General features: G+C 39.6%; 1 protein-coding gene across 2 annotated transcripts; it reads right to left on the bottom strand.

Moving 5' to 3' along the window:
- Positions 1–879: 879 nt before the first annotated feature.
- PLIN2 (perilipin 2) lies at positions 880–12,304 on the bottom strand. Of its 2 annotated transcripts, XM_009701627.1 has the most exons (8): positions 12,246–12,304; positions 11,967–12,162; positions 11,216–11,298; positions 10,426–10,711; positions 9,914–10,098; positions 9,008–9,142; positions 8,004–8,294; positions 880–1,437 (listed from the first exon to the last, which is right to left on the bottom strand). In XM_009701627.1, the coding sequence occupies exons 1-8, from the start codon at positions 12,273–12,275 to the stop codon at positions 1,303–1,305; spliced, it is 1,341 nt and encodes a 446-aa protein (XP_009699929.1). In that variant the 5' UTR covers positions 12,276–12,304; the 3' UTR covers positions 880–1,302. The 2 variants fall into 2 exon arrangements, with proteins under 2 accessions (XP_009699929.1, XP_009699930.1); XM_009701628.1 differs by lacking the exon at positions 880–1,437 and having other exon boundaries at positions 7,549–8,294.
- Between the last annotated feature and the right edge of the window lie 390 nt (positions 12,305–12,694).

Below are 12,694 nucleotides of genomic sequence, written 5' to 3'. Positions count from 1 at the left end.
GCCGCCCTTCGAGCGGCGTTTGGAGTAGATGACCTCCAGAGGGCCCCTCCAATTCACATTAATCCGTAATCGGATGACAAAATGTAACACGAAAACCAAGTAAAACTCGCACCGGCAGCAGGCTGTGCGGTTCAAACTTTTATTCCAAGGCATTTCAGTGACTAGACTTAAAAGTTTTCACAACAACCAAGTGTTACACGACGAGAGAGCAGAGGTGCCAACCTCACAGCTACACCGACCGCCGAGTACTGATTCCACGGCCGTACCAAAGCAGCACCGCGCAACACCTCCAGGCTTGCTGCAGTCACCCCGGCGACATGAGGGGATCTCTGCGGGAGGCGTTCAGGCTGAGTGTCCGTAAGGAAACGTAAGAAGCCTGCCTCCAGCCCGCTTCCCGTTCACCCCGACTCCTACAGCAGTCACTGTGTGCAAGCAAATGTGGATTCAACATTCCTTAGCAAATACTTGATTGAGGTTTCATTTAAACATAAAAAAGATCGTTACTGTCACCAGAAGTACCCCTACCTTCAATTCTTCTTTTTGCAATTTTCTTTTGTCCCACATCTGTATGTATCTCTTTGCCCTCCGTTTTCCCTTGCTTTTTACAGTCTCTTGCCCTTTCCTTTTTAACTGTCACCCTTATTCCTGGAAAACTTTCCTTTTTAAGCATTTGCCTTCTTCTAGTCTCGGGTCCCAAAACTGATAGCATCAGGATGGCCAAAATTTTTACACACAGAAGGCATGTAGAGAGAAAGGGAGTCCTTTTGTGCATAAAGCACTCTTGCCAAAGGAAAGCTCTAAGCTTCTAAACTCCATAGGTACAGAGCCTGACAAAAAGAACATGAGAGAATGTGACATAGACAAAATCTCTCACCCCTTCCAGCAGCAAAGAGGTAGATACACAAGTGCTTTTCATGTAGACTGAAAGGGAAAATTTTGTGGGGAAATCCTCATCAACTCCTTTTGTTGGCAGCTCTCTTTATGCAAAGCACTGGAGTGTTCTCATGGCTGCTGCCAGCAGGAGAACAAATCATTAACAAAGATTGGATCAGTTGGGTACGCTAGTTAGGCTATACCTGGCTGGCAGAATGGGAGTTGACACCCACGCTAAAGAATTAACATAGCATGCATTCCTCAGGTAGAAAAAAAATCTGAATTTTCATGCAGCTAAGTGAAACAGTAGTGATTAAAAAAAATATCCCCAAAATCCCTAAGCTAGGCAGGTTCATCTTTAAAAAGGAGAAATCTAAGTTAAACATGGCAAAAATACATTGTAGCAAAAAGACCTTTTTATGCTTCTCTTTATTCAGCTCTTTGCCCTGTAGTGTAAGGGCCATTTGTGCGTGAAAAGTCTTGTTGATCATCTTCATCCAAATCCAAAATGTCTGGGATATCATCTGACTCTGAAGACAGGTCTGTAATAGTGAAATCTGGAACCTGCATAGGAATGAAATTTCAATCAATTTAAAAGTAAAGCTAAATATATTTGTGCAATACTCCTCACCGAAGTCAGGAGACAAAGATGCTCAGCATCTCTAGAAACCATACCCAAAGTACTGAATAGAGTGAAATATGCTCCGTCATATATGATACACATAGCATTAAGACAAACCGAATACTATGTAAGATGTAGGTGCGTTGCTCAGAAAATGATATTTTATAGTAGAGATGGAACAGAGCTGGACTTAGTAGAGTGTATTTAGTGAAACTGGTGACTGGAAAATTAAGAAAGGAAGTTTTAAAACTTATTTTGCCTTCCTTCTTTCCTTGGGAACAATAAACTATACAAAGAACCTGCCCTGAGGAGCTTGATAGGGATTGCCCTGTACTGATGTCCTTGACTATCACATCAAACTTTTCCTGAGGAAACAAAGATCTGGAACTGCAATCCCACTTTGGCCTCTGTTTTAACTGCATGTATAGTGTTCTGTACCGTTAAGCAGCATCAAGTTTCAGGAATTGCCAGACATTAGTGGATACATGGATGTTACACACTTCTAAAAATGTTGGCTAAGACACTTAGGAGCTTAAGTGCCAACCCTTAAGTCCCCTTAGTAAGACTTAGATTACTTAGGCACTTCTGAAAAATGGGATATAATTAAGCAATTTATTCATAACCAGAAGTTTTTTGATCCAAGTGAAAAATACTTACATCTATAATTCACTTCATGGTTAGTTTTAATGTTTGTGATGTGACGTACTTGGAGCCAGGCACAGTATCAGCACATAACAATTGCTGCATGCTGACAGGACTTTGGTTCTGCGTTGAAAAGCAGCAGCAACTTGAAGAGGCTTCTTACGCGTTTGTGTAACTTAACCTCAGTGCTGACTGGAGGAGCAGTTTTAATCCATTCCCTAACTGCAAAACACCTTGCTTATGACTTACTTTTATGAAAGGTATTATGCAATCTATGCTTTGCCTGGTATGAAGACATGTAAAAACAGAGAACACATCAAAGGATAAAGGGATTACTGTTTCAGCTATTAGGTTACAGATAGCACTGAAGTACAGAACATGAATCACTCAGTTCCTTAGAGCAGGTAGCCATAGGGCACCAGAGACTTAGAAATGTATTTTTTCATATTAATTAAAATATTAATTAAAACCGAGCTTCAGAAGAATTTGAGCAGCATGTCACTTACTAGGCACTAGTGTGAATACCATGAAATGCATAGCCCAATTTAAGAACCTAAACTTGATAAAAATGAGATCAGTAATCTTTGTCACCTAAAAAATCAAAACGCACTAGGTATGGGGGAAACACATCTGTCTACCAGCAAGAATTATCTTACATGTTTCTGCTTATGGCAGTTTACCTAAAACTCTAATTGCTGCATTTAGAGAAATCACCAAGTTTTCCCATTATCAGCACATGACCCTGTATTTCATACAGCAGTACAAATGGGGATATCTTAACAAGACTAAAGCCAAGTAGTCCCTATACAAACTCATTTAAAATGTGCCCAAATTGTTTTATTCTTTATTTACACTGAGTATGGCACATGACCATGTTCAGTAACAGTGTCTGACCCGTGGTAATTTTCACTGTATCCTAGGTTTCAGACACTTTCACTACTTATATCCATGCTGTTCTTGCTGACAACAAGATAATTGCTTGGATTTGTTTGTGCTTTCTACATCTCCTTAATGAACACATTATAAGCAGCTGACTCCTTTAATGTACTAGTAAGATGTTCATAGCCAGGAAAGAATTTCAAATTGGAGTTATCTGTCAGCATCAGAGTAAAATGGGGTTGATGTTAGTGTGATTTATCTCAGTTTTGAACACATTAAATTGTATCAGAATAGCTTATTCTGATATTGCACCAGTCTAACTAAAGCAGTGCAAAGCCCTTGGTGTTATGGGCTTAAGTAAAGGACCTTCACTTCCATATCACTTTTCACAGTTGATAGGAAGTTGAAACAAAGCAGTAAGTCAATTCTTGCAACAAAGAATAAGGCTAGATATGACTCTTCTTTGTGCCATTTCTCCGTAAGATGCAGTTAGATCATTTACACAGAATAATGCAAAACTTGCAAAATCGTTGCATGGAATAGGGCAAAACATAGTTCTGTGTTTTGCTGTCTTCATATATGAATGTTAATATGAATACTAACTTCACTTTAAATTAATCCATTTTTTCTTGCTTAATGTATTTTCAGAACTGAGCCACTACCAATTTGAGATGGTTCTTATTTTGTGCACTTTCAGAACAATCACTTATTTTTAGTCATCAGAGACTGCATTATCCAAAAGAAATAAAATTTCCATCTTAGAATGGAAAGAAATACATTTAACAAAACACTGTGCACAATACCTCCAGCAAGCTGTTGCATGTAAGATCTCCTGATCGTGCAAATGACCAACAGAACATGCTTAAAAAATAAGTTAGGTTCCATTTTCTCTTTTGAATTAGATGGCTTAGATAATTTTTTGGGTGGTTTTTTGTGGGTTTTGGTTGTTTGTTTTTTTAAATAAAGAGAAATAATTCATCAGTTGTTTCCAAATCCTCTCACCTATTTTCCTAGCTATATAGTATTACTGTGAGTTACAGTTTGGAAAAGATTATTGCAAAAAAGACAACTTAAGGAATAGGAGAGATTTCAAAAGCTTTCCACCTTTCTTAGTTTGAGGCAAACTAGCTATATCCCTGCAACTCCAGTCCTTATACAAATCCTGTAATTTGGATTTGACTAATGTGTATGCTGCTATAAATATGATGTTTGCAAAACTTTTATACCATATGGAGCTATTTACAAATGCATCTATTTAAAACTTTTGTAGCAAAGAATTATCAGCAATGCTAGAATAATAGTTCTCTGTTAACGAGCCTAGAAAGGGGAAGTTTCAACTAGCATGAATGATTTTTGAGTGATCTCTTAAAAAGAAACAATAATTTTCTGAATTCTAAATACCTTAAATAACCTTAGCAGTGATAATTATTTCATTAGCATTCTAACCTTTACCATCCCAGTTTTTGTATGACTAGCAGCCTTTCACACCCTGTTCCATTCATCTAGTTTATCTGCCTTGCTGCAAATAGGATCAACTCTTTCCTGTAATTTGCAACATATCTGGTCTTATCTTTTAAAAAAGGTTCCAGAGAGACTTCACAGCTTTCTAGCCCAAGGTATATCCTCAAACTGTTTTTGGACTAAGAGCAATCAAGTTTCTGTGCCATGTAGCTGAGCTGTTTGATACATGCAGTTACAGAGAAACAGGTAAGATGGCAGGAAAAATTTATGAGCAGGCTCTGCTCTGTTAGTATCTTAGGTTTTCCTCCTATTTTAAGAGTTTTCAGCTGTTATTAGCATGCACTTCAGCTTCGGTCCACTGTGGCAAAAAACCCAAAGATGGCTTTGGAAGGTGCCCACATCATTCTTGCCTCCAGCAGGCATTTTAATAGTCACACTCTCTAACTGTGCTAGAGAAAAATACCAAGTTTTGTCTGTAGACTTGTAATTAGAATAGAGTCTAGGCATATACTGTACTAAATTATCAGCAAGAAGATACCCATGCAAGATACAGTTGCAATTCAGTTTAAACATTCAGTGCTGTCCTTATTAGGAGTCTAATAATCTCAATACAGAGCTTTTATTCAATATAATAAACAAGGAACACACTAATTTGCTGTTACCCAGCCCTCTTTTCCTCCAAGGAAGGGTTCCTAATTCTGTTGCGGGGGGGTGGATAGAAACTTATACACTTTCAGGGGAGGGCAGGATCCAACAAAACAACCACACACCACAACGGTATGATACAGGAATCTGTTTACAGTATTTTAGTGTAACAGGCTATTAGCCCAACCATTACAAAGATTTTTAACAAGGCATTCCTCTATATGCTGCCACCAGTTGTAGGTCAGCTGTCAGAAGTCGCTTTTACACAGAAGCCACCCGACAGTGCACGGTGAAGGAGAAATGATTTGAATGTCTAGGTTCGTAACATTTTTCCTTGCTTCCTACTTCAGCTGCTTGCTGACATTTAGTAAAGCTGGACAGCCATATAAGAGTACAAAACAGTAGTGCAACTTAAGGCAGAACAGAGAGATGTACTGCTCTTGCATTATTACTAGATGGTGCTGTTTATTTCTCCGTCTTCAAAGAAGTGCACAGTTTGAATATATTATTTGATTGATGACCTCAGAACGAAGGCCCACAGCCTTCAGATTTTAAAATACATGTAAGAACAGTAATTCCTTTCTTTGAACTGCCAGCTGCTCCCAGACCCAATTAGTCCTACTCTGTCCCTCAGCACCTCTACAACGGTGGATGCAATCTACAAATTTTATTACAAATGGAGATAAAAAAGGGCATTCTTCAGCTGGAATTTTCAATACTTTTGAATACACAATGATTTGCAGAAAGAATTCCAGAAGTCTTAACTCAGGCCCTAGCTGGAAAGGAGTATCTCACCATCTCACCTCAATTTCATGTTAAACAGCTCAGGTACAAAAAGCAAGTAGATAAAGGTGGAAGTTACAGAATCTTGACCTGTAATCTTCTGTTGTTACAATTTTGTTTAATATTGTGCTTAAAACACAGTCTTCCTAACACTTCTAGATCAACGCTGACCTAACAGCTAAGCAAGCCCTCTCACATTAGAAGGCTAGGCTACAGGTTGTTTGCTTTAGTACCCACATTGTACCAGGTGGAAATACTGATCCATGCAGCAACAAACATGTCACCAGGTGACAAGCTTCCTTTGAACTCCATTTTTGCTTTGCAATATTTGGTGACCTCTTTGAAAATGGTGGCCAGCATTGCTACACTAAGTGATTGCAACTCAAAGTTGCACACAGTATGCATTACAGACACAACTTACCTGGACAGCCCTAAACCAAGTAAAGCTTATTTCTTAGTGACTGTAATTCTCTTCCAGGGCAGGGATTCACAGGATTTATTGAGGAACAACTCCACCCAAGTAGCTGACTGTTAATGTACATTAGTCACTCAAGTTCAAAGAGGGTAAATAAAGCTAAACACACTAAAACTGGTGTCTGCAGCTGAGGAGTATATACTGTTTATATGGAGCCAGCAGTCACAGCAGGTAGCCAGCAGCCTCATGCACACAGAACACCTGCTGCAAAGGCAGGACACAGTTTTTTTTGTCCTTATCCTTCTCTTCTCAGTATTAGAACATCCATCAGCTCACAGCTTAGGTCATCATTAAAGGCAGGCAACAGCAAGCACCAAAAGAACAGCTGTAAAGCTAAGACGGAATGAAAGGATGCACAGGAACTCAAAAGGAGGAAGGAATTGCTGCAGAAGCATCTTATGAATCTATATATACACACACAAATACATTTTTCAATGCATGTCTACTTAATTTGCATTTCAAGCTTGCTTTCTGCTGGACTCAGTTTGAAGGAGTCACAGAACAGCAAGTTACATTTGTTTTAAACACCACTAAAATGGAGACAGACTTTGGCTACTGAAGCATTTATTACTAACATACAAAGTGAATTACAAAAGGCTACAAAAAACCAAACAAACCCAACCTACACAACAGCAGGCACCTCGGTACAAACAGCATGAATCTTTTCTTTATACTGCATATTTAAAAAATGTATTGATAATGGTACGGTTGGTCACCGGAACAGGCTCCCCAGGAAAGTGGTCACGGCTCCAAGCCTGTCAGAGTTCAAGGAGCATCTGGACAACACTTTTAGGCATATGGTTTACTTTTAGGCAATCCTGCGAGGAGTAGGGAACTGGACTTGACAATCCTTATGGGTCCCTTCCAACTTGAGACATTCCACGATTCTGTGGTCAGACAACTGTGTTATACAATAGTTAAGTTTATATAGTTAATGTTAAGACTGTCACAGCATTTAAGTAACTCCAGCTGACTTGTTCAGAAACCCCACTTTCAGCTTTGGAATTCTACACCTACAGAACTTTTCATGAATTGTGTAGCAGTAGAATTTGAGACAGTCAGATCCATAATAATCAAATGCATGATCTGCAGCAAACATGGAATTTAAGCTCACCTAACCTAGCTTGCAGGGCTTTTAAATGCATTTCATAGTATGCGAGACTTCTATATCATTCTGGTACAGATTAAGCAACAAATCAAATGCTTTTAAGCTAGGGTAGACTTCATTTAGACTAATGGTATTAATTCCGTTAACATACTAAAAGTGAGGTTTCTTGACAGACAAACAAGGCATCTTGACAACTGTAAGCTGCCAATATTTAGGCACTTGAGACAGTTTGAGTTTTTAGAGTGGCTTAACTACACAGGACAGTAAAGCCCATGTATGACTGTCCTTTCTCTGTATCATTCCCCTATTCCTGTATTTACAGATTTTTCTCCAAGGCTTTTTTGACAGCTACACTTGCTAAGGCCACTTGTTTGGTCAGTCAGAGTACATGCATGCTATGCAGTTTAGTCAGTAGTGTGTTCAGGCTGTTTGACTTTCTGGCTGGAATTTTTCTCCCCTTCATCTTTGCTCTCAGCATGCTGGACGCCAGACAGTTGTGGGTAAAAGGGACCTACCAGCCAGTTGAGAGGCGTGTTGTTAACAAGATAATCCATCACATCATCCAGAGACTCCTTCATTTTCTTCAGCTGTCCTTTGCTAGTGGTAAGAAAGCTGTCTGATAATTCTTGGAAGGAGGATGCTGACCAAAAGCTCTGGTAGACATCACCTGCCATCGACCCAACACTGTAAACCTGATCCTGCACATTCTGTGGCAACCCCTGTAGGCTTGAGACCAGTGTGAGGCAGGTGGTCTGAAGCTGCTGAGTAAGGCTCCGTGCAATAGCTAGAGTTCTTGACTCAATGTGCTGGAAACAAAAAGGATTGTAACACATTAGTATCTTTTTATGGCTGTAGCAGCTTTATGTTCCTCAAGATACATAAAGAAGCAGAGTGAAGAAGATGCAAGTAAAGCAAAGCTATAGCAGATAATAAAACAGGTCTTAAGTCTGAAGAGTCAGAGGCTTGAAAGTACTTGATATTTCTTCAGTGCTCAAGTACTTTTTGGAACAGAAACGTTGGTAGCTTCTACCCAGTGACAGATAAGCAAGCTCTTGTTTCAACTCTGGATAAGAAGTCACAGCAGGTAAGTATATTCTAATCAATGAACCACTGTTTAAAGCTATGTATTAGACTCAGTGAGTCTGTGCCTAAGACTGCTTTATGCTGACAAATGGTTATATCTGATATGGCCAGATCAGAAAAGTGAGTCCTAGCTGATCTAGATGTACATATCCCAACACAGATTCACGTGCTAAACAGGACAAGCATTCTCTTGAATGAAGAATGAGCCCCAGAGTGTTTGTAGGAAACAGGCTCATTTAAGAGTTCAGGTGGCTCCTACTTTTCACAGTAGTCACTAGCCAGCTGCCCTGACCTTCAGCCTTCAGATTCCACATTTGCACATAAGCTTCTCTGCTGTTAAGATGCTGCACACTTTACACTTTAGGGACTGTTAGTTTGCCATTCCCTTGACAGTATACAATCCGTTTATTTCTGGTTTACATTTACATCTATTTACCTCAGCGCTATGTAGTTCATCACCATCATTTTGGCCTGTATTTTTCTTCCATTCTACCCAGGATTGATAAAGCTTTTCCTGAGCATCAAGAAGTTTCTGATTGGCACTATTCATGTTCTTTCTGGCATACTCGATCTGAAATACAGTCAAAAAAGGAAGTAAAGCAAGGAGTCCAAACAGTTCTGTTAAGGCCACTCTACCTTACCTGCTCTGTAAACTCCTCTTAAAATACTTTAAAAATTCAGTATAAAAGACTTGGGGGAACATAAGAGTGTGTTCCTTCTCTTCAAAGGAGAAAAAACTGGAAGCAGTTTTGAGATGCTGTGTAGTGTATCCCTCTGCCTCACCTATTTCCCCCTCCCACACTAGCATCCTACACAAGTATTTGAAAGTGTATAGAAGGCCATGACTCTTTATGCACATCAAGGTATGTTGTTTGTCCTGTACGTAAAGGTAAGTTGTTAGGATTAGACTTCTGGAGTACCCAGGAATGCTCAGAGATACCCACAGCAAGAAGAACAAGCCCATAAAGAATCTGACATTTTATTAGCAAGAGAGACTTAAAAGTACTGAAGTGTTTCTAAATTGCAGGACATTTTCTTCAATTAACAAAGTCTGTGTCAAAACCTGCACTCTAAAACAGGAATATCATTTTAAACATGTCACTTCTATTTCTGCAGTGCTTAAAATTACAACAAATTGCTGGTTAGTTCACAGCTCAGCCTGATTTAGGACTTCTCCTGAATGGTGGTGAAAAGCTCTCAATGGGAAATGCTTTACATTTAGAAAACACATTCAGTCTGAGAGAGCAATTTCAGTTTTCCTATGCCTCTTTTGGCCATCTTCTGCACTCTAAAACTATACCAACATTTGCTTTTCGCATCTCAAGTGAAAGCTTAAACTTACCAGACTGACAGTGTGGTGGAGCTGAGAGATTGTCTCCTGGCTTTTCTGTTTAGCATCTCTAACTTTGTTTAAGGCTTGTTGGTAGGCACGTGTGCGGACCTTTGAAGACAGGGATCCTAGTCTAACATAGTAGCTTGGCTTTTGAACTCCAACTTCAAAACCTTCAACTTTTCCAGCTTCTTTCTCTACATATGTACAAAGGAAACAAATTGACCACTGGAAGAAAACTTAAGAGGACTGAGGCAATTTTATTTGCTTAGTAACAGCTGAATACTGGACTTGTTTAGTAGTCCTCTAGCACCAGCGTAGGTTGATAGATCACCATACATGTAAATCCTTACTTTCACCTTGCTTCCCCACGAAGAAGGTGCTATTACAACCAGCAAGGCAAAAGGTAGTTTGGGAAGCATAAGCCCCCTCCCCACTATAACAAGTAATAAATGGATGATTGCTTGCTTCTTTCCAATACAACCATTCAAAAAAAAAAGAATCAAACCTTGATTTGGTCTTACCTAGTTCTGCTTCTGTAAGTGGGAGATACTGGTCTACAAGAGTCTCTGATTTAGTGAGGGCACTGTCCACTCCATTGCTCACCATTTGCACCACACGACTTCCCAGGACAGTGTTAATGCTGCCACTGACAACCGACTTGGTCATTTCTACACTGTCTTGCATTGCTTCTTTAGTCTTGCCCACGACTCCAGTGATCGTGTGAGCAACAGTTTCCTTGGCACCAGTCACAGTGGTTGTTACAGCTTCTCTGGCTCCAACAACTACATCCTTGGCATTGGCGACAACCTGCCATAGGAAACAGGTTGATTCACTAAAAATGTCATCTAGGGAGAGTTAGATAATCCAGGAAATATAAGTTTATGCTAAAGCTACTAAAGTATCAGTTATCTAGTAGAAATTCTGCCCTGAAAACATATGTACAGAACAAAACATGACTGCCATGCACCCTTCAGCTCAAAACACTTCAGTGGCTGTAATTCAGGCACTATTTGCTTCACACTGAGCAGGAAAGAGACAAAGACTCAAGTTTTGACAAAGATGCCCACCAGTGAACAGCAGCTACAGATAGATGTGTCAAAAGGTGGGCAAGTTATAAAAAAGAGAGAGAAAGAGAGGCTTAATGGCCTCCCAAAGGCAACAAACAAGTCTACATAAAGACCTTTCACTTCCTCATTGCTTCAAGGCCATGCTTCAGGCATGGCTTATTGAAATCTGTCTCCCTGTACTTTTAGTGATAAAAGAGGAAGGGTGTATAGTTCTGCTTAGCACATGTACATGGAAAGAACTTACCTTGTCAGTGGGTTGATTCAGTATAGGCAGTCTCTCTTCAATTTTGTCTAGACCTATACACGCATAGTTGTTGGCAACTACAACTATAAAAGAAATTACAATTGTTGGTTTTAATTTTTGTTGGTTTTTTGCCTTAGTATAAATAACTCCAACTGAGAATTCCTCTTGAAACAGAGCTCATGCAACAACATCCTTAAAGTAATTCCCTCCCCTTTTCACTAAGTTTTGAGGCACCAAAGTCCAAGAACAAGGCAGGTTTACAGAGCCAGAAAAAACACTCATTTGCAGGCAGAGAAAATCCATTGGATACTTTCCAAGCAACCGTTAGAACAAGCTGAAGAACCTGGCCTTCTGCCACTTTGTGAAGCCAGGCTCCTCATTACAACAGTCTCATGACACAGTTGCCAAATTTAACTACAAGTTGTTCTTGGTGAGAGAAAGTACAAAAGTAGCATTTGAAACCAGGTGAAAGGCAAGGAAGGTGTTGCGCAAGAGCCTATGTAACCATCTTACATATCCAGAGGAGTCAGTCAGCCTAGTATTATGAAAGCTGGAAACTGCTTTGGCTCTGGATTTTTTTGTTAAGTCATACCCACTTGTAATCAGTTACTCAACAAGTCAGGCAACATGTTCAGTCAGCTACCTGAAATAGCACTCCAGATCAGCATGACCATGCTAAACTGTAAGTGCATCTGGATATATAAAGCAATCAGTTGAATTAAAGTTATCAACAGTTCCGTCTTTGCCTTACTTTGTGGTTCCAGTTTCTGGATGATAGGCATAGCACTTGTCATGGCTACTGAAGTAATCGTCTTCACTCCTTTCTCTGCTATCTCACATACTGACTTCAGATAAGGATGGTTATCCTTTGTGGTAATGTAAGCCGTGGACACCATATCATAGGTGGAGCTCACCAAAGGAAGGTTGACAACCCTCGATACAATGTTCTGTTTAAAAGAGTAAGAGGTTAGTTGACTCCTATTTTTCTGAACTAGACATAAAAAACCCTATGTAGCTAACTCAGATGTACCTGCTGTGGATCAATTGCTGCCAAAGCCATTTTTTCAGGTCTTGAATCTTACACAGCCTGTGAAAGAAGCATATCTGAGTCACTTCAGTAATCACCAGACTTTGAAACCAACAACCCTTTTGTAATCAACCCCATTGATCAAGGGGATTAGGACGTTCATTCTTGCATACAGGAATTACATTTTATTGTCACAATTTAGAAATCCAAAACTTTGTTTCCTAATTACTTTGGTTTAGGCAACAGAAGTAGGGCACATGCAAGAGACAGGCTTTGAGGTACAGCAGTTCACAGAATTACTGAAGAGTTACCAACTGGCAGATTAACTCATTTTTCTAGAAGAAATAGACATATTTGGGCTTATCTGCTCAGCCAGGACAAAGAAATACCAGCCAACAAGTCACTAAACTCTAGTTTAGGATGTCTAAGTCAGCTGAAGAATCCACCTCCAA

The sequence above is a fragment of the Cariama cristata genome, unplaced genomic scaffold (genome assembly GCF_000690535.1).
Source record: "Cariama cristata isolate BGI_N322 unplaced genomic scaffold, ASM69053v1 scaffold14696, whole genome shotgun sequence".
Taxonomy (NCBI): Eukaryota; Metazoa; Chordata; class Aves; order Cariamiformes; family Cariamidae; genus Cariama; species Cariama cristata.
This window is presented reverse-complemented; position numbering and strand designations above follow the sequence as displayed.